The 23,230-nt window shown below is 34.3% G+C and overlaps 1 protein-coding gene across 10 annotated transcripts in view; it reads left to right on the top strand.

Annotated features, from left to right (window-relative positions):
• Positions 1–23,230, top strand: part of LOC128860400 (uncharacterized) — a 192,841-nt gene that overhangs the window by 73,938 nt on the left and 95,673 nt on the right. For 5 of the 10 annotated variants that reach the window (XM_054097916.1, XM_054097915.1, XM_054097918.1 and 2 more), the window contains exons 3-8: positions 4,316–4,336; positions 13,751–13,839; positions 17,996–18,070; positions 18,426–18,490; positions 18,608–18,828; positions 22,414–22,496. In XM_054097916.1, the coding sequence (XP_053953891.1) occupies positions 4,316–4,336; positions 13,751–13,839; positions 17,996–18,070; positions 18,426–18,490; positions 18,608–18,828; positions 22,414–22,496 (554 nt within the window). The remainder of the gene's footprint in view (positions 1–4,315; positions 4,337–13,750; positions 13,840–17,995; positions 18,071–18,425; positions 18,491–18,607; positions 18,829–22,413; positions 22,497–23,230) is intronic. The other 5 variants (XM_054097922.1, XM_054097920.1, XM_054097924.1 and 2 more) reach the window with 3 other exon arrangements.

Genomic DNA, 23,230 nt, shown 5'->3' on the forward strand with positions numbered 1-23,230 from the left:
TCCCTTTTTTATACAAAAATTTCAAAATGTAGCGAAATTCTTCATTATTTTCACTCATTTTTGAACAGCCATTACCTTTTTTATTAACTTCTCCGAATTTAATTTTTCTTTAGTTAAATGAAGCTTAAAATGTCACCTTTCTAACACCATATGTGATTGGTAGCACTGGAGATAGATGACTCCAACCATATCTATTGACAAAATACGAAAAGACTTTTTCGACTACCCAATATAGTTATTGTAATATATATTAATTACTTTTCAGGTTATTTCCAGTTTTATTTGTAGTTTTATTTCTTTTAATGTTTTTCATTTTTATTTTTAATTTTATTTCTATTTTTTGTTACTATTTTTAGGTTCATTTGTATTCTATTTCTATTTTTATTTGCTTTATTTTTATTTTTTTATTCATTTTATAATGCAAATTAATTTTTTTATTATTCTTTCTACATTTGTTTATATTTGTTATTGTATTTTACTATACTAATTTGTTTTATTTTTATTCTTCCTTCTATTTTGATTTAAATTTTATATTGATTTCTATTCAATTTGTATTTTATTCTAATACACTTATTTTTGTTTTTTTTTTTTGGGTTTTTATTGTCAATTGCTATTTTTTTATTTCTAGGTGTTTTTCTATTTTTATTATCATATATTTTTATCTGTTTCATTTTTATTTTTTTTTTCACTTCACTATATCATGTAAAATTTTTGTTATTACTTTTACTTTTTTTTAGTTTTGGTTGTATGTCTATTTTTATTTTATTGCGCACAGTTTCTTACATTTTGTTTTATATTTCCATTTTTCCCGAATTTTTATTTCTATTTCCATTTTTTCAATTTTGCTTTTTCAAATTTTGTTCTTATTTTTAAGTCCACTTCTTATTTATTTCTTTTTTATTTTTAGTTTTATTTCTATTTTGTTATTTTATTTTGTTGTACTAATTTTTAGTTCGAGCTTTATCTTATTTGTATTCTTTTTTTTAGGTTTATTTCTATTTTAATTTTTGTTTTTTACTTTGTAAATTTTTATATTATTGTATTATTTCTACTTTTCCTTTTGTTTTTAAATTTATTTCAATTTCTATTTGGCTTATTTTATTACAATTATTTTTATTTTTCTCCATTCATTTTTTTATTTTTATTTTCTCTTTAATTTTATATTCATTTATATTTTGATTTGCACCCATTATTTTATTTTTATTTCTATTTTATTCTTAATCCTATTTTTAATTTTACTAATGTTTTCATTTTTAATTAAATTTTTAGTTGTAATACTATTATATTTTTAATTTTGTTTTCAAGCTCATTTTTCCAGTTTTTATAATTTTTTACTTTCAATTTTTTTTTTTTTTTTTTGTTTTTTGACTTTTATTGTTATTTTTAATTTTGTTTTCTGTTTTTTTTTTATAGTTTTTTACAAATATTTTTATATTTTGATTTTTATTTAAATTTTAATTTATATATTTCCTTTATTTTTATTTCAAAGTTTATTTTCAGTGCAATTTTTGTTCTTATTTGCTTTTATATTTTTATTTCTATTTACATTTTTATGCTAATTTTTATTTTCGTATTTATTTCCATGTTTATTAATGGCTTTTCTTTTATGTCTTATGCTTCTATTTTTTCTTTTCTTGTATTATACTTAATTTGGTTTTTGTTTGTATTTTTATTTCTATTTTTATTTTTTTTTTAATTTTTTTCATATTTTTTATTATGCTAATATTTATTTGTATTATCTTTTTTTCATTTTATTCTGTCATGCTAATTTTTTATTTATATTTTATATTTCATTTTATAAAAATATGTTTTTTTTATTTCTATTCATTTATGTCCATTTATTATTTAATTTGATTTCACCTTACTATGCCAAGGATAATTTTTGTTTTCAATTCTATTTTTGCATTAATTTTTTTTTAGTGTTAATTTTGTTTCTATTTATTTAAGTTTTATTTTATTACGGAAACTTTTTATTTTTTTAGTTTTTTTATATCTAGTTTTATTTGTTAAATTTTGTTTTATCATACTAATTTTTTACTTTGTTATGGGTATTTCTTATAACTATTTTAATTTTCCTCTTATTTTTAGTTTGGTTTAAATTTTAATTTAACTTATTTTTTATGCTAATTTTTGTTTTTATTTTATTTTTATATTTATTTCTTTTTGTAACCCTTTATGCCTGTTTTTAACTTTATTTTTATTTTACTAAATTTAGTTTGTATTATTATTTTCTTGCTCATTTCTCTTTTTTTATATTTTTTTGTTTTATTTCTATTTCTTATTTTTATTTTCAGATTCAGTTTTGTTTCAATTTTTATTGTAATTTCTAATTTTAATTTTTCAATATGCTAAGTTTTGTTTTTATTCTTATGACTACGTCTGCTTCTTATTTTTATTTTTATTTGTATTTATCGGACTATTCAGTTTGTTATCTACTTTTTTTATGTATTATTTTTTATTTTATGTTCCCTGGTTGGTTGGTTGGTTAGTTTAAGGGTGACTCCGCATCGGAGTGCCACATAGACCGCAAGTTGGGTCCGTTTTGTTGCCCTAGAGCTCATTATACAATATTATATGATTTGCCCACCTAACCGAGATTTTTACTATAGATTTTGGTCAAAGGTGTTAATTCGTTTCGAAAATTTAATGAGAGATTCGATTTTCAGGTCCGAGAGTACTGAAAGATTGTCAATTGTTGGAGAGCCTAGAAGAGCGGGTCGACTTCTGGCTAGGCCGGGACAACTGCACAGCAAATGCCTGCTCGATACTTCCTCATCTTCGTCCTCGCAGTATCTGCACAGGTCGTTTTGAGGAACCCCGAGCCGACGTGCGTGAGTGCCCAAAAGGCAGTGGCCGGTGATAAGAGATATTATATGCCTTAGTTCGTGTTTCGAAAGACTTATAAGGGTTTTTGTCTGTTTCAGATTGTAGGATGGCCAGATTTGTCTGGTCGTAACGAAAATAGTTTCCACTCGCCACCTCCGATCAGCAATGCTGTGAAATTCTCGATCAATAATCATTTTACATGTTGAGAGCGGAATGTGGATTGTGGTTAGCAGTAACATTTGATTGCGCAACTCCAGCTCTCGCGAGCTCATCAGCTTTGCAGTTACCTTCGAATCCACTGTGACCCGGGATCCAGATAACTTGGACAGAATTCTGAACACTTATTTCGTTAAGAGATAAGGGACAGGATCGAACCACATCTGAGTGGGTATAAGAGGAGCTGAGTGCTCGAACGGCCGCTTGACTGTCAGTGAAAAAGCGGTTATCCTCAAGTGATATTCTCTTTTCGAAGATAGTTTTCGCAGTATACCAGATAGCGCATACTTCCGCTTGGAAAACACTACAGTAGTTGGGTAATCTAAATGATTGATTGATGTGAGGGTAATTGGAAAAGATTCCAAATCCCACGTTAGCGTTTTGTTTTGAACCATCTGTATATATAATCAGAGGGCCATCGATTTCGGTAAAATTTGTCTTCCATTCTTCCCTGGTTGGGAGTGAACAGGAGAATAGCAAGGGTGGTGATGGAAGACTTACATGATAGTCTATGTCGGAAGCGATAACAGTGTTCCTGTTCAGTATGGCCGAATGGCCAAGATACTTTTTCCATTTCGATATGGCATTCATGCGTGTCGCTGCTTCGCGCTTTGCCAACCAGATCGATACGGAGCAAGTGAAGCAACGTATTTAGAGCCTTAGTAGGTGTTGTACTTAAGCATCCTGTTATCAGGAGGTAGGCTGTTCTTTGGACTCGATCAATTGTGGCTACTCTACACCGTTTCCCTACTTATTTCTATTTTTAGTTTTGATTTTGTTTCAGTTTTTACTGTTATTTTTATTTTTATTTTTTTTTTTTTTCGTTATGCTAATTTTTTTATTCTTTTCTATTGTCTACGTCTACTTCTTACTTTTATTTTGAATTTTATTTTTATTTTTATCGAAACTGTTCATAATTTTTGCAAACTTTTCTGAGGGCACGGCCACCTAGTGGGAGTTAATGAGTTAATAAATAAAATTTACTAGGTATGTTCGCTCAGATATCCCAAGGAGCGTTTCTCCAGTTTTTCCAAAAACATTCAGATAACTAATTGCGAAATTAGTTGGGTCATACAAAATAAATCTGAGTATGCAAAAAAGTTAAGAGATTAAACTATTTGGATCTAGTAATTTCTTCTTGAGCTTGGTATCATTGTACCCCATAACGTGGCTGTTGCATTGTGCCATTAACCTTACAGTAAAAATTCTAAGCCTACATTAAACTATAAATTTTCGTTTTATATACATTTCTTTGATTTTTTCTTTCTTTCAGTCAAGGCATCGATTGGTCAAAGTAAGTGCGCTCATCAAAAGCAAATAATTCGAGAAATAAAATTACGCTTAAAATTTTCTAAATTTATAAATTAATTTAATTACTAAATATTGTTAAATTCAACACTTCTAAATTAAAGCATCAAAGCAAAATCAAGCATTTTTCCCAAACTAAATACGAAAAAAGAAATTGATATGAAATTCGTTAAAATTAAAGCAGCGCTTACTGCCTACTAAACAAACAAAACAAACATCCACTCTAATATAAATTGTTAAATTGTTATATTCTGGTTTACGCCTAAAAGCTGGCTTTAATGTCCACAAACGACCTTCAAAACAAACTGCATGCTGGTTTTTCGTTACTTCGTTTATTTAAATATTTGAATATTGTTGCTCAAAAATGCGGTTATAAGCTTCATCAGCATAACATTAAGCCATGCAATACAAACCTACAGGCTTTCAAAAATTAATATACTCGTTAACTGAAGGGCATTCATATGTACAAGCACGCATACATCAATTCGAATTCTAACTATGCAAATTACTCATTTGATGCTTACATTTTAGTCAGATTAGTTTAGTTTATGCTCCGTTTAGAGAAGCTTAGGAATAACAGCATTGAAATGTTAAATGAGGTAGACCCAAAAAGCAGTGAAAATTTAAAAGTATCGAAACTTAAGTTGGGTACCCTGTTTTATATATAAGTGGATAAGAGTTTTAAAAGGAATTTGCATGATACTTAATCCGCATCTCACTTAGAATAGTGCTGAGCTCACATTATGATATGCCAGGAGCGTCCAGAGTGCCTAATAAGCCAATTTCATTACAAGGTTCTCGGTACAGTTTTACCAAAAATAGTGTACACTTTAGCAGTCTAGAAAAATCAAATAGCTTTTAGTAAGACTAAAAACGAATTTCACCAATCTACAATAAACAACGCTGAGTCTGTCCCTTTCGCATATGCAAGTAAGTTCCAGCTCTCAGACGACTCAGGTTTCCGTCGATTTACCTATGTTGTTAATCACCTTCCATAACAAGTCCTTTACTGCCTCCAAAATCAACTGCCAACGGTTAATCAAACTCATTACAAACTCGTATCCTCTGCTTTACTTCCTTACTTCTGTTTGTAGTAGGGTTCCCTAATCACAGACAAATCCAAACGAAATGCACCGCCAACGAACTAGAGAGAAAGAAGTAGAATCTGTGATAATCTCTGCCCTAAGCGTAAGCATATCGCTACCTTCTCGAAAGTTCATTGAGGCAGCAACAAGTAAATGTACTGCAGCATCTACGTACCTGTCACATAACTCAGAAAAACAGGTGAAAAGTTGATGAAAAGATATCCAAGTCCTTAATAAAACTTCATAAAACTCAACTTTGTCAGGGATATACACGATAAAATATTGGGTTTTCATTATCTACAGTGGTGAAGAAGACGTAGAGATTATTTTATACTGCCGCTGTTATCATCCGACTCTAGCATAGATGCGGCTTCCGCACTTTCACCAGTACTTTTTTAAATACTGGAACTATTTTTTTTTTTTTTTTTTTCTTAGCAGATGGGGTTTAAAATTCCAGTGGTATGCCCGGAGACTTAAAAACTCTCTCTCGTTCGGAACTGTCGCCCACCCTGGAACCGCTTTCGCAGTACTTCAGAGCGGCGTGTCAACTTCCCCATTACAAAGTCTATGACTGTCAGCCTGTGTTCAGGTACCGCTTTTTCATCCAGAGGATTTTTTCCTCGAAACCACTCATGATTTTCCACATTTCCTCGCTGCTTAACAACTTGTCGAGATCGTTGGTTATGCCACCGACTATATTAGCCACCTTTCTACTTTCTTGTGCCCAACGCATGCATTGGAAGAATGTGGGTTCAGCGTCATGTTCGGCTGCGTCACCGTATATGCATTTGTGGAGCTCGCGTTTCCCTATTTCGAACAGGTATTTCTTGAAATACCCGTGCCCTAAAAGCTTTTGGATTGTATAAAAATTTACTTCACCGAAGGTCCTGCTGTGCCACGTAGACGCGACTTTTGCAAGGCTGGAAATCCATGTGTTACGTGCTTCGTTTCTCCAGCAGTCTTGCCTTAGCTTTATCTTCTCGTTCTTTGTTTTGCGCGCTGAGAGTTTGCTTAGCCCTTCCATTCTCCCGCTCTTTAATGCCCACAGCTATTTCCTCTCCAAGCCTAGTAAATCCGTATTGAGCCGCTTATTACTTGAACAGGTGATCCTGATACTGTGCGTTAAGCAGACACAACTCTCAGAACTGCCGTTCGTTGTATCGATGCTAGAGGCTTACACCAGCGATTTACCTTAAGTGCATTTGTACACAGTTCAGCTCCGTATAAGAGAACGAAAAGCGTGGTTGCCATCATTATTTCCTGTTTCCCTATTTTTACCATCAGTCTACTGAATAGGAACTCATATTCTTAGTTTTCTAATAGGACTATGAATAAGTTCGGTGCGGTTTTACAACAGATGGCGTAACTTGATTATTATTCCATCGATCCACATTTCCAAACATTCATTGGAGAGCTACTGTCGTAAGGCACAAACGTCAGTATAAGTTTTTTATTTGAAGCGTAAACAACAATATTTTTACCACACTTGAAAATGTCGAATTTCGTGCCAAATAATGTGTTTTTGCGGGGAATTCTTCTTCATTATTTTAATATGAAGAAAAAAGCAGCCGAAAGTCATCGTATCTTGGTGGAAGTTTATGGTGAGCATGCTCTATCTGAGCGAACGTGCCAGAAGTGGTTTGCACGCTTTAAAAGTGGTGATTTTGGCTTGGAAGACGAAGAACGCGAGGGTGCGCCGCCAAAGTTCATGGATACCGAATTGGAGGAATTGCTCGATCAAGATCCGGCTCAAACGCAAGAAGAGGTTGCAAAAACTTTGGGAGTTGATCAATCAACCATTTCCAAACGTTTAAAAGCCATGGGAATGATCCGAAAGGTAGGCCATTGGGTGCCGTATGAATTGAAGCCAAGAGACGTTGAACGCCGTTTTATGGCATGCGAACAACTGCTTCAACGGCACAAAAGAAAGGGTTTTTTGCATCGAATTGTGACTGGCGATGAAAAGTGGGTCCATTACGACAATCCAAAACGTCGGGCAACGTATGGATACCCTGGCCATGCTTCAACATCGACGTCGGCGCAGAATATTCATGGCCTGAAGGTTATGCTGTGTATCTGGTGGGACCAGCTGGGTGTTGTGTATTATGAGCTACTGAAACCGAATGAAACGATTACGGGGGATGTCTACCGACGACAATTGATGCGTTTGAGCCGAGCACTGCGAGAAAAACGGCCGCAATACGCCGATAGACACGACAAAGTTATTTTGCAACATGACAATGCTCGGCCACATGTTGCACAAGTGGTCAAAACATACTTAGAAACGCTCAAATGGGATGTCCTACCCCTCCCGCCGTATAGTCCAGACCTTGCGCCATCCGATTACTATCTCTTCCGATCGATGCAACATGGCCTGGCTGACCAGCACTTCCGTAATTACGATGAAGTCAAAAAATGGATCGATTCGTGGATTGCGGCAAAACCGACCGAATTTTTCACAAAGGGAATCCGTGAATTGCCAGAAAGATGGGAAAAAGTAGTAGTAAGCGATGGACAATATTTTGAATATTAAATTTGTAACCATTTTACGTCAATAAAGTTTCAAATTTCGAAAAAAAACCGCACGAACTTATTCATAGTCCTATAAGTAGGAACTTTTTAGGATTCATAAATCAAACTCAATAAGTAAAGGTAAAAACGCCAAACGATTTCCCTTCAGTGGCAACATAATGGACGAAACAGCCTAAGTGAGCTTCCATTATACTCTGTAGAGAAAGTTGCACAGCGCTAATAATTAGATCATTTTATATTATAATTAGATGTTTCTCACAAACTATCGCCCATGAAATGAAAGGGTCTATGCTTTAGACGGTCGTTTAGTGTGTCTCATCAGCATCACATTTTTTTCTCTCTTTTTTAATGTTTGACCACGTCATTGGTATTCTTACTTCGACGTAGTAAGCTCATGAATATCGACAAATGTCATGAACAGCGGCACTATACCAACTGGAATCCTGGTATCTTTATCAGCTGCAAATACTTCTCTTTACCTTTTTCAACACCCAATAATACTATCAGCTAGCTCGCGATAGGCCCCATCGAAATATCTTATTCTATTTTTAAAAATTTCCAGCACTGCTGTTTCCAGCGAGCCTAAATCTAAAGGCGTATTCTCATTGATCAGGCAAGTTTATATTGCAACTTATGCCCTAAGAGCATGAATTCCAATCGTACTTTTCTCTTGCCTGTTGTGAAAGTTATTAGTAAGTCGAGTCGATTTTAAGTCCTAACAAAATGTCCGAGCAGAGAAGATTAGCCTCAAGGCTATTAAAAAGTTATCTCTTTGGTTTGTTGATGAATAATTGAACCGAAGATTCTCTCTCTGCTCGCATTGGGCACCTGTGACAGTAGTGATCTTTGTAAGTGCCTTCATAGGGTTGAAAAAGGTAGTTTTCGGGTTATGAACTCACTTCACTGTTGATTTCTCAAATTTACCAGGATATAGCTTACAATGATATATTCATCAACCAGGATGATGCTAGGTCTACATGACGTAGAATTCTTTCGCCTGTAAATCGTAAAACAAATTTGTGTGCCCTTCCTTGATAGTTCCAGTAAATGTCGCAATACCCTGTAATCGTCTGGCCTTTTCCTGCAAAATAATGGTGGAAGATGTTTCCCAAAAAATGCGCAGGTACTGTAGCAGCGCCTACGGTCAGGCATTACTTCATGGGTGAAACGGCACCTCCTTAATCGCCACTGCTCCGTCTATCTCTCTCTCTCTCTAGACTCCTCAGATGATTTGATGATAAGAACAGTCACAATATCGCTCACTGTCTAACATTTCGTGTTTTCTAGGATTTTATTATATTAGGTATCAAGGCATTTGCGAACAAGTTTCCTACGACAATTTATTGTAGTCTGCCCTCTTTCGCCATAAAGCGCAAGCACTCAAAAACGGCATGATAAATAACCTCAATTATTCTGTTGGCGCAGTAGTCGCAAAGTGCTTTCCTCTCATGTTTGAACTTATGTAGGAACGATTTAAATCATCCGCGGTCGCTCAAAATTTAGGTCACTCGCCGTGTGTTCTCTCAAACCAAACTTTTAAGTCATCTGTGCATCGATGGGTCCAATGGCCATTTGATCAGCTGTTTCTTTTTACTTGCCAGCTGTTTCTTCTCGAATGCGGCTTTGGCTTGATTGCTAATTTCTTATGTACTCGGGTAGGGATAGATACCGATTATCTAGTCCTGGAAATAATCGTTGTGGTAGTTGCTAGCAGATGCAAAAGCAGTCAGAGGCTTTTTGTGAATTGACAAGTTAAGGGAAAGTAAAACCTAATCTTATTTGTTGAGTGGAATTGAGGTGAAATATCAGCTGATGGACAGAGTCCCTTAAATTGATTGATTGTCTTCATTTTACAACCCAAAATTTCTAGACAGGTTTTTGCTGATAGGCCCCTCTTGTATAAATATTATTTTTCAGAATCAGTGCAGATTACATTTGAAATGCTTTTGATGTGTTTGATCGTTTTGTGAAAATGCCGCAAATGATTCATATAACTGTACATATATTTTATATGTATAAACGTTTATACTGGCGTTCGTTGTTCTATTCCAAGCGTTACTTAAAACGTTTTAGTTTTATAAATAAATTTACTTAAAGTAAACAAAGTCCTTGTAAATTTAGTGCAATAAATATGTAGCTAAAACGAATTTTTTTGTAAATCAAACCCCAACAAACGCTCGTATAATTTTAATTGGACGCAGTTCTCACCGTTTCCAGGGATGTGGGCAACATAATTGCGCGCTTAAGTAAGTAGCTGCAGAAATTCACATAAATCAATAACTGCTTTGCAAACATCTGCTGCAAAATTTTATAAAATAGAATTATGTTTTTCATGCATTTCATCTTGAACAATCACTTTATAGTTTTTTGTTAGCATTGGCTTGCTTTTAAAATGTCGCCTTGAAGTATACTTAGAAAAATTAGAGCTGCTGGAAGCCATATATGAGAAGCCAAGCCTAGATTGATATAAAATAAAAAAATTGAATTGAGACTTTTTGTGTCTAATAAAACAAATTAAATTTTTATGAGCCCATAAGCTAAAAAACAAAATTATAGCTCTCAAATGTCATTCACAGATAAAGAAGTGAATGGGTTTTAAGCGCCGAATCGCAAGAATGATAGAATATAAGATTGCATAGATTGAAGTGGAAAAGAGGCTAACTTTGTCGTGCTGTTGTTGTGTTTGTCTTTTGTTAAAAAATTTCAGAGTTAGGTTAGGCTCATGTGAATAAGAAATATAATAAAAAATATTAAAAATTAAATAATTTAAAAAAAATCAAAAGTTCGGTGAGGTTCATGCAAGCAAGAAAGATAATAAAAAAAAAGAAAAAATAAATAATTTTATTAAAAAATTTAAAGGGTAGGTTAGGTTCATGAAAATAAGAAAGATACTAAAAACATTAAAACTTAACTCATTTGAATAAAAAAAATTAAAAGTTAGGTTAGGTTCAAGTAAAGAAGAAAGATACTAAAAAATTAAAAACTAAATAATATTGTAAGAAAAATTTAATAGATAGGTTAGATTTATTCAAATAAAAAAGCTATTAAAAATTAAAAAAAAATTGGAATTTTATTAAAAAATTTGAAAGTTACATTCGGTTCATGTAAACAAGAAAGATTGTTTTAATAAAATAGTTTTAATAGTTTTTTAGTTTTAATAAAAATATTAAAAGATAGGTTGGATCACAAAAATTAGAAAGATACTAAAAACATTAAAACTTAACTCATTTGAATAAAAAAAATTAAAAGTTAGGTTAGGTTCAAGTAAAGAAGAAAGATACTAAAAAATTAAAAACTAAATAATATTGTAAGAAAAATTTAATAGATAGGTTAGATTTATTCAAATAAAAAAGCTATTAAAAGTTTAAAAAAAATTGGAATTTTATTAAAAAATTTGAAAGTTACATTCGGTTCATGTAAACAAGAAAGATTGTTTTAATGAAATAGTTTTAATAGTTCTTTAGTTTTAATAAAAATATTAAAACATAGGTTGGATCACAAAAATAAGAAAGATACTAAAAACATTAAAACTTAAATCATTTGAATAAAAAAATTAGAAATAGGTTGCAATAAACAAGAATGATAACAAAAGAAATTTTAAAAATGTCTAATTTTATTAAAAAATTTAAAAGTTCCGTTAGGGTCACGCAAACAAAAGAGATACTAAAAAAATAAAAACTAAATAATTATATTATAATAAAAAAAACATATAAACAAGAAAGACAGTAAAAAAAAGAGAAAAAATACAATTTTAATAAAAAAAAAACATATTAATAAAACAAAAAGGTATTTGTTCAAAAGTAATGTAAACAAAACTGTAAAATTCAGTCAGTTAAAAAGACATTTCAACCCAGTTTGCCATTCTCAGCTGTCTTTTTTAAAAATTAGTTCAATATTTCACTCAGTACCATTTAGCTGGTCACATTGTCGGCGATTGCGATTATTGTTGCTATTGGTGACTATTCGGCTATTATTTGTGTGGGACATTTTTTCGCTTTACTTACATTTTTGTCCAACTTTGCTCTTCTTCTTCACCCTCGGGCAGTCAAATCTCTCTCTCTCGCAACTGCAGTGTTGCCTAGTTTTTTATATAAAAAAAGCACTAAAATTCCCATTTAAAGAAAGGAAAATACCAAATTTGTATTGAATTACTTAAAGAATTTTGTATGCGTTACAAATTGCCTTTACTGTGTGGGTTTTTTTTTTTTTAATAAATGTGTTATGGTTGTGAACAATAGGCTACATTGAAAAAACAGATTTAAAACTTATGTTAAAAGATATTCGTCAAACATTAAAAAAACAGGCCCAAAACACTATTTTGCTGTATCAGGGGTATGTAACAAGATAAGGCACTCCTTTTTCAAAAAGGTGGTTATGGTTGCTTCAGTATTAGCTGGTTTTTTTGTGTTTTTTTTTTTTTTTTTGTTTTTGTACTACGTATAAACCCTTTAATTCGTATTCAGTGAATTCAAAGGTTTTTTTTATTTATAAAAAGGTTTTAAATGTTAAGAAAAGTTGAAGAGAAGAAGATCTAATATTCTTGCATCACCTCAAAAGGCAAAAGCAAAAAATTAGATTTACACTTTTAAAACATCAAATTTTTTAAGAATCAACAAATATTCAATAGCACTGAAATCTTCTCAGCATGAGCTGTGAATGCAAAGTGGCCTTTTTAGCCTTTTATTTATTTTTAGTTTTTTAATTATAAAATATTTTTTAATTTAAAGTCTTAGTAGCTTCAAATTAAAAAAGGAAATAAACACCAAACTCCAAAACTTTTCAGTTTTGGTTATAAAAAAGGCATTAAATTTCCTACGAGAGCAACACTGCACAGCTAGACTAGTGTGACGTCGCGCACTCTCTAATGGGCGCAATCTTTTTTCTATAATTCTTGGACAATCCAACGTTCGAGCAGAACAACATATATGAATTAATAAAATTTTAGATAAGCACACTTTAAGACGACTTTTTCTAAGCGAGGCAAGCTTTCATTGATTAAATCACCGAATGGGCGCACCTAAGCAAAGCACATAATATTTCTGCAAAAAATCGCTTAACTTTTATTTAAAATTTTGTTCGCTCATTTGGGCTTCAGCGTTTTTTGAAACATCAGAAAATAGCACAAAAGAGTAAAATGTAGTTCCTGATAGAATTTAGCATAAGTGTGCTTTCAAGCGTACAGCCTTCCGAACAAAGTATTCGATGCTAAAAAAGAAAAGCTGAAATAACGCTGTATAAACTTAATTAATTAATTTCATCCTCAAGTATTGAAACTCAGAAAGCTAATTTGGCGAAATAGCAGAATTTTTTCATTTAATTTGCGGAGATGTTAACCCAAAAAATGTGTTATGCAAGTTTCTCTGCAGTGAATTTTGCAATATAACTTTCGTTCTGTATGAATTGTGTATGTTAATGAAACGTGATATTAGTCACCCCCCTCCAACACAAGCACACACACATGCACACATTATGCTATGCAGTTAGGCAACAATCCACCTTTTCACACATCACACCCAGTTTATTCTCCACGGTACATATTTTTTCTTGCCAGCTCACACATACTTACATACATACGTATTAATGCATAAACGAGTAACTGTGAATTGCATACTTTGCTTAAATTGCATTTTTTTACTTACCTGCGTATATAAATGAAAATCTCGTTTTTAGGATATCAAATGTTAACATTCTATGCCTTAACATACCTTGAATATACAGTTATTTTTATTTTATTTCATTTTTTTTTCTCGACTTTTGCTCTTTTTCAACTCCTTTGCTTGCAGATTTGACGAGTCCAGCTCGGATAAAGAAATTTTGGACTTGTTGTTAGAGAAGAAACGATACGATAAACGTCTACTGCCACCAGTCAACGGTGAGTATAAGCAAACACAGCAGTTTGTGTGTGTGTGCGTGCGTATGTGAAATGCATCTATGGTGCCTATGAGAGGATACGTATGTGTGTGCTCGTGTGCTCGTGTTTTTTGTTTTTTTTTTGTGAATGCCAGTTAGTTTAGAGTACTCGTTTACTCAGCTGAGAAATTGGCTGCACACAGTTGTAAGCAGTTTGCGTGAGTGTTTTTTTTCGGTGCATAAATGCGCCGCTGGGACTAAAGAGCATGCAGGTGGGATGTGCACAGTGGAAACTATTTAGTTTTGTTAACGCAACCGCATCATATGTGAAAAAATGCATAATTGTGCAGCTGCAATGTATGTTGGCGAGAGCAGTGAAACGGCAGAAAATCGAGTAGAAAAAAATGGAAAACATGCCAAAGTCAAAAATTTTAGCTGCACTCGGAGTAGGTTTGTGGAGTTTGGTAGCTTGTGGAAAAATAAATTTGAAAATATGTATGAATAAATTGAATATATATAAGATGATATATTTGATAAATTTGAAATATATAATATAATTATAAGATGAAAACATGTCGCAATAAAAATAAAGAAAGAATACGTCGTTAATGCAATCAAACAAATTTCGCAAAAATAGCGCTGTTGTTATACAGGTTGTCTGAAAAGCACTGAAAGCGACACCTGCAAACCAGTAGAGAAATTAACATTTGAACGCCATTTTAATATTTCAGCTTTTATTTGAATAGGGAACAGAAATTTTATTTCGATCTGCCACTTCTTTCTTTGTTTACAAGCCATTGGAAGGTGTATTTTTACCAGCAACAGAAATTTAAAAACAAAATCCTCAAAGTGTTAAAGAATGCCGTTCCTTCATTTCTAACAGAGCATATATGGATGCAAAGTTTCAGCGTAGTTCTAAAAACATTGAAGAGGTTCATCTTAGACGTCCAAAAAGGACAAAAAAACCAAAATTCAATACTGTCTTACAAAAATTCCGTATCGACAAAATTGTGTACTGGCGAAATTCTGTATTAACAAAATTATGTATTGAAAAAATTTTGTGTTGACAAAAGTCAACGAAAAACGGAGTTCTACGCAAAAATACTGTGGATTGCGTAACCGGAGCCGACCTGATGAGGGTTATTTTCTTTAAGCGCGGCCGAAGGCCGCCCACGCGAAAAGGAGTTCTACACAAAAATACGGTGGATTGCGTAACCGGAGTCGGACTGATGAGGGTTATTTTTTTCAAGCGCGGCCGAAGGCCGCCCACGCGAAAAGGAATTCTACACAAAAATACGATGGATTCTATCGAAACTGAAAAAAAAGTGCGCACTTTTTTATAAAATTTGTTGAATTTCTTATCATTTACTTGCAGCATTTCGTCAATACAGAATTTTGTCAATACAAAATTTCGTCAATACAGAATTTCGTCAATACAGCATTTCGGCAATACAGAATATTTTTTACAGAAATTTGAAATACAGAATTTCGTAAACAGAATTCTATAACACAGAATTCTGAAATACAGAATTTTGTATACAGCATTTTGTGAACAGAATATTGTATCATACAGCATTACGTACCCAACCCATTATTTCACAGAGGAGGAAAGGCCTATTGCGTTTCTATGAAAATTTGCACAGACGCTCCGCGCAACGCAACTTTGTAATGATTTTATTTGCTACATTGCAAACAGCGGACAAGTTTTTTTTACTCAAATATAATATTAAGCAGGGATTGGCCTTCTAAATATTGCGGCGTATAAGGTCCTAGTGAGCGTATTGTATGAAAGGCTAAAGCCCACCAACTGATTCAACCTTATTAGTGTGGCTTTAGATCAGCTTTTCACTATACGTGAAGTATTGAAAAAGAGCCATGGAAGGAGAATCGATACACACCATCTTTTCGTCGACTTCAAAGCTGCATTCGACAGTACGAAAAGGAGTTGCCTGTATGCCGCGATTTCTGAATTCGTTATCCACGTAAAACTAATACGGCTATGCAAGCTGACGCTACTCAAAACCAGCAGCGCCCTTAGAATTGGGAAAGACTTCTCCGAGCCGTTTAATACCAAACGATGTTACAGACAGGTTGACTCGCTGCCGTGTGACTTCATTTTCCTTTAACAATTATTGGCATATGCTGATGGTATTGGCGTCATTGGCCTTAACAAATAAAACATAATTTTCTCATTTTTTTATGCCAGCGAACCAATTTAAGGGGTAGCATCAAGGAAAAGAAATGTTTTTTTTTGCTATCCTGACACATACGTCATTGGCTCTTGCCCTCTTTATTGGGTGCTTGGCCGAACTTCTCCTCCTATTTGTGGTGTACGTTTTGATGGTGTTCCACAAATGGAGGGATCCACAGTTGGCAGATGGACCGAGATATGGATTTTCATGTGAAGCTTTTTCATGGCAGAAATACCCTCGGAGGTTCGCCATTGCCTGCCAAGGGGCGCCCGTTGTTAGAAAAAGCTGTTTCCATTATTTCATGGCCAGAGATTCGAACGTGGGCACCACCACCAACGCATTCGGCTATGGTGGTGGAATGGTATTCCCATAAATAATAAGCGAATATCGCCTCCTAAGTTTTCTAGTTGGTAACTCCCTCCAACCTCTGTAGATTAATCCTTACATTCTGTCAAAAAGTTGACTCTATTGACTCAAACCACTTTGAGTCCGCGGAGTGGCAATTCAAGTTTTAGGAAAAGGAAAAAATCACAGGGGGCTAAGTCCGGTGAATACGGTGGTTGATCGATGATACTTTTCGAGTTTTTGGTCAAGAAAGTCTTCACAATATGAGCCTTTTGAGACGGTGCATAATCATGGTGCAACATCCGTGCGTTTTCTTTCCACAAATTGGGCCATTTCCTACGCACATTCTCCCTCAAACGTCGCATATCTTCTAATTGATATTTTTTTATTTTCCTCGGAACCATTTGGAACGAATTCCGAGTGCATAACACCATGATAATAAAGGAAAACGAGTAGCATGACTTTCACTTTTGACTCATGTGGATAGCGCCATTCAGCCGCCTGTTGACTGGTTGACTGGTTTGCATGTTAAGCTCATCTATCCACGTCTCATCACCTGTTATGATGCGCTGGATAAAGGTTGGATCTGAATTCACCTGCTCAAGCATGTCCGCAGCCATCTTCTTCCGATGATTTTTTTGAAAGAAAGGCATCTCTCTTGGAACGAGTCGGATTTCATGCCCTATTGATGGTGTAAAATGTTACGAATTGATTCGTGAGACACGCTTAGGTCACGAGCTACCTCCCTCAAGCTTGAGTGATGGGTTTTCAGCACTATTGCCTTGACTTTGTCGACATTTTCATCCGACGCAAAGGCCTTATATCACTCGTAGACCCGTTTTTTTTTATAAAACACACTCGCCATAGGCTTTCTGCAACATTTTTAACGATTCGGCACACGAAATCGACATTAGAAATCAACAATAAACTCTTCTTTAACTCATAAATTGACTTGAAGCATTCAAATTCATCTACACAGATGAATCCCTACTCAATTTCGTTCACAACACTGTTTGCATCAGACGCCTGAGCGGGTTGTTGTCTTCATTCTCCCAACGTTCAACAAAATTTAAAATGTGACTTTTGGTCAGCTCTACTTTTTACAGTCATTCTATTTCAACCGGATGACTAGAAATTTTTTTAACGTATTATTAGGAAGATATATTTCGGTAAACTAAATTTTTTAATATTTTTTTTTAGATTTAATAAAATCGTTTTTTTAAGTTAAAATTTACAAAAAAATGTTGCCCCTAAAATACACAAGACATACCAGCCTTATGAAAATACAGTGGAGATAAAAAGTGGTGCAAATAAAATAAAAAATAAAAAAAAAATTGTTTGAGTGATGGAAATCTTTATTTTGGTCTTTACGCGCACCATTGCTTCTCGGTTTGCATACTGCAGTTGTCTCGTTCACAAGTGTCAGATTTGATTGACGTACGACGCCATTTGTGAAAATTCTGCTATTCCAGATAGGGTTTATGCTTGTATTTCCATACTTTCAAGCAACTTAAAAACTTTGTCAAGCACTGCAGAACACTCTTGAATGGCGCTTGCGCAGTTAAGCTATTGTTGTTTTAATATTTTTTTTTTGGCAATGTTACTTTTTTAGTGAATTGATATGATGATTTCATTTTGCAGATGAAGATTTTTGCTGCGGTTTATCTTCACCGGATATGGCCAAAGTCAGCAACTCCAGGAGGCCACACAACCGCGGTTTGTTTTTCGATTTCAATTGAAATTTATGCAAACATATGTACATATCTTTTGTGTTGTTGTAACTCTTAAGTTGTCGTAGTCAAAGGCCTTGAGTTTAAGCTATTACAATTTGTCTTTCTTTTTGCGAATCGGTGATTATCTTCAGTTTAATATTACCCAGCACTTTCTATCAAATTTGGGGTTTCCAGTCTTTACTTTACTTTTTAAACGCCTACTTTTATATGAAAAATGTAATTTTATTTTATTCAGCACAAAAACTTCTGCATATTATTTTTCTTACTCCTCCTTTTTTATTAAAGCGAATATTTGTTTAACGCAATCAGTAATTTCTTTACTCACTCATTTTTGGCAGGTACTTTGACGGTAAATGTGAATGTATTGTTGCTCAGTTTGGCCTCGCCCGATGAGAGTAGTTTGGTAAGTTTTAAAACACACAATTTGTTACATTTTTAAATTTGAATTTTTCAATTTTTCCAACTGTTTTTATATGCAACATCTCTCTTTCTGTCCTCTGTGCCACTCTTCCACTGCCAGAAATACGAAGTGGAATTTCTACTCAATCAACAGTGGAACGATCCACGTCTGCAATATGGCAACAAATCGCATTATGACTTTTTGAATGCGTTGCATCATCACGACAGCATCTGGACACCGGACACCTATTTCATTATGCACGGCGACTTTAAGGATCCCATTATACCAATGCATTTCGCTTTAAGAATCTACCGAAACGGGACCATTACGTACGCAATGAGGTGTGTATATGTTAAGTGTATGGTTGGGCTGTGCTTGCGCTTTAAATTATGAGTTTTTTTTTCGATTTCTTCTTCTGCTCCGGAAAATCAGAACTGCTACACCAGCATTGTTGGCGAGCAATGGCGTCACAGTGGCGTTGCGAGCGCGTAACGAAATGTTTAAAAAATGCAAAATTTTTCTACACAGCTCTGACTTTCAAATACAAAAATCTAAAAAAAGAAATTAAGTAAGAAATGAAAATAATACGCAGTAGAAGGCCATTTCATTAGTATGCGAACTGGACAAGCGCATGCATTCACAATGGCTGCCACGCTTTTCGCACGCATTGTGCTGGTCGCTCAACGTTTGCCCGAATGTCGTCCCGAGCTGGACATTTTTTAGTCACGCATCAAAAACATTTTGAATAAATAATTTTTCCGCTCAAATATATGTATGTATGTATGTATGTATGTGCATACACAAATGCAAATGGCTGTGTGGCCGACAACTGTACACTTTGTTGCCGCAGCGGCATTGCTGTAGCTTGATTTGCATGCCTCTGGAGGTTCCTTAAAACTTTAAGCAATAAATTCTTCTGTATGAATTCTGTGAGCAAATTTTGATGCTTAAAAATTAAGAGTCAATATATGAGTGCATGCAAAGATATTCCACAGAAAAGCAATAGAATTGTTTGTGTAAGCAGATATCAAGTTTTAATTCGACCAAAAAAGTCGCTCACAAAATACTAAGAATGATTAGATATCAAAGCGAAATTAAAAGTATTTGCTTTAAATGGCACTTCAATGCTTTGGGTACGCAAACTAACTACAAATAACAAAAAATAAATTAAGGCATTCAAGGCCTAAAGATTAGCAATGCTTCTTCTTACCTTCCCACTTGCTGCAAGTGCTGATGCGCGCAGAGATGCTTAGGTTCATAAGCATTTCTGTGGTTCACAAATTTTATTTGATTTATTTATTTGCTTTTTAATTTATTTTATTTTTTGAATACCGCTTACCGCTTTCCAGCTACTATGCAGAATCGCTCGCTGAGTCGCAGTCAGTTTTTTTTTTTTACAAGTTTTTGAGATACATATATGCGAATTTATCTTTCGAATTTATTATTGGCCAACAATCAAAGATTATTCCACTTAATTACGAATATCTTACGAACCAGTTAGACTACTTTAATACTAATTACGCGTACGTGAAATGAAAAGTAATAACATTCCCCGCCTGCAGTGCATACAAAACTTTTTGATAAGTCTCATAGTTTCTGACAAATTGATTATTCATTTCTGATTTGTTTGTTGTTATATGAGAAAATTAAAAAAATTCAAAATTTTGACAAAGGAAATTTTTTAGGAGAAAAATTTTGTTTAGGAAACAAATTACATCGAAAAAATTTGTGGGAAAAAAAATTTTAGAAATACAAATTTTTTGATCATTTCTTCTCTACATTAAAACTTGTGCTTTTGGAAAAAAATTGAGCCACTAAAGAAAAAAATTAATTAATAAAAAAAAAGTTTTCAATGATCAAATGAAAATACATAACTCGCTTGTTATTCCGAAATCCGAGTTAATTGCTACCCTAATGCTGATGAATCCACCTCAACCTCTGAGGTAGTGGTGAGGAGAAGGTGCTGAGATCATTCCACCTCAACCTCTAGACAGCAATACGAAATCTCACCGCATGAATATGTAACGGATATTACCCACAAAGGACACCCATCAAATTCAAGAGCTGCAGCTTTGTCTAAAACTTTGGCATTAAGTCTCTCAGCGTTTTCGATCTACCTGTGGCCAGAAGGATCTCGCAACTTTGCACACTTGAGTGCTTACCCATCACTCACTGAGTTTACGCGAAGCCTACCATTCTCGGTAGTTTTAAAATGTTCCCAGTATTCTCATTATGTGACGAAATCATCACGAGGGTCCCATTAGGCATTGATGAATAATTTTATTAACTCACGAAACTTCTCGAGACAGAACTCACATTTAAAATCAGCTTTGCTAACACACTGAAGGGTGGGGAGGTGGATTATATTTCCTTGTAAAAATCACCACTTTTACCTCAGCGAGCCTGACGCTAAACCCACTTTGTTTTCACCAGGTGCCCACGAGATGGCGCTCACTCAGAATATAGATGTACTTTCCTGAGTGCAATTTTTTCGAGTGTAATGCCATCAGTTAAGCTATGACTGAGCAACCCACACTCCGCAAGCTGAAATGTACCGTGTTAACTGTAATATTCTACAGTAGCGGAGAGAAGGCTTCACTTTTGCGGAAAGCTTATAAACTCTACCAGAGATCGCTTTAGTCCAACTTTGCGTAAATTTCTGATAACAGCAACCAAAAAGTCATCATTAAAGGTTCTTTGTAAGACGAGGAAAATGGAAAGCGTAAATTCTCTTTCGATTTCTTGTGGACCAGTGTCCACTGACTTGCGGCATACACTAAGCCGATTGGCACTGTGAAATGTTATTCGATGGTAATTGCAATGAGGTAAAGCATCTAACCGTCTTTCTAGAATATTAACAAAAGAACAATGTGATGCTTATTCATCTGAAGACCTCTGGTCTCACATGCCAAGCTCTGCGCTTTTGGAGATAAAGACCATTGTGCGCACTTGCTTGAAAGGTGGCACAAGTTAAGGTATGTTTTATATAGGCTTGTGTGCAACGCGCTAAGCGTATCGTTAGCCGAAAAAATATCATCTAACACAGTAAAGTTAGGAGAATGACGAAAACTAGATAATTTTATCAGAATCAGCACTGCCAGGGGCCTTTGGGCACTCCTTGAACAAGACTACCAGAGAAGTCTGACTAGATTAGATTAGATTAGTCAGGAAGGTCATTGTACTACACCCGGATAAATTGCAGTGGAAAGAATAGAGACACAGAATAATTTCTATCAGTTTATGGATGGTAAGATGGAAAAATTTGGTTTGAGGTTACTCTTCCACAAATCTCTTGGATTAATTGATGAATTTTAAGAGATCCGCAAGAGGAAGGGTATGAACTTTATCAATACTCAGTATGTCGCAACCCAATATCCTAAATCTGATTCTCTAAAACGCCGGACAGCTACCGAAAAAATGTTCTGCAGTGTCCTCGGATTCTCTGCAAGAAAGGCATATTGGGTCGTCAATGATTCCCATGGTAGTCAAATGCTCCCCACAGCCATTGTGCCTTGTGATTACCCCTACCAGTACTCTCAGAACCTTCCTACTAAAGATAAGATAAAGATCGCTAATTTCCTGTTTTGGTTCTTTCACAAAGCACTTGACTACTTTGCAGGAGTCCAATTCAGGACAATGAATTCTATGGGTAGACCTCATGAAGTCGTCAAACCATATTTGGATCGATGTAGAATGGCAGCTAAGAAGGGTGCAGGGCCAAGTGGTATGCTGGCAGAGCTTTCACTAGCCAGTTTGTCAGTAAACTCCTAAGATTTGACCTAAGATCTGACTATGATTTTAAACCATATTTTTTAAGGATTTAAGGAAAATATGTATTATGAAAAGTGTTGGGCTCCGACCATATTATCCTAATATGGTATTATGTAGTTTTATTTATGTTTACTTTCTTCTTATTCTTCTTTCAGACGCCATTTAATCCTATCCTGCCAAGGTAGCCTACACATATTCCCATTCGATGATCCAAAGTGCTCCTTCTCCATGGAAAGCAGTAAGTATTTTGAGGCAAATAAATACCAGCAAAAGAAAAAACAAAAATTACAAATTGTTATACAACAACACTTCTTATAACCAAATGAAGGATATATTACACGTACAGGGTATTTAAAGCTAGAGTTTCTTTTTTAATTTTATATTACATGTAAATACCTACTTTTTTGAATGGAAAGTCAATTCCTTTTTATTGCCATGCACAAGCGATAGAGGATCCATAATTTATGAATGATAAATTATATTTATTTATTTATTTAATTCATAAATAAATAAATTATATTTTCCGAACCTTCCCCTGTATAAAGTAGGTGTTGATTCCTTTGGTAAAGTATTCGCTACCATTTAAGCGCATTTGAGGTCTTATCTCGGCAATTTCGGCCCGAATATAATCTTTCAAAGCGTAGTTGCTCTGGTTTATTCACACGAACTTTTTCTTTGAGATTGCTCTACAAAAAGCCAGATCGTGGCGGCAATTGCTGGATAATATTGTGAAACTATTCTCCCAAGGAATTCCGTATACAATTAACTGATTGTTGCATTAGTTACAGTCTGTCTAATAGAAACGAGACCACCATAATAAAATATATTAGTTCTCCCATTTCCCATCTTCGCCCCATACTTTGTGTGAATTTCTTGTGGAAGTAATCGGCTTCGAATCAACCTGATTCGCTTTGATAACTATTTGGCCATCCATATTGGTTTTCGTTTGAGTTTTTTCTTAACTATTGTCCA

Source organism: Anastrepha ludens, chromosome 4 (genome assembly GCF_028408465.1).
Source record: "Anastrepha ludens isolate Willacy chromosome 4, idAnaLude1.1, whole genome shotgun sequence".
Lineage (NCBI taxonomy): Eukaryota > Metazoa > Arthropoda > Insecta > Diptera > Tephritidae > Anastrepha > Anastrepha ludens.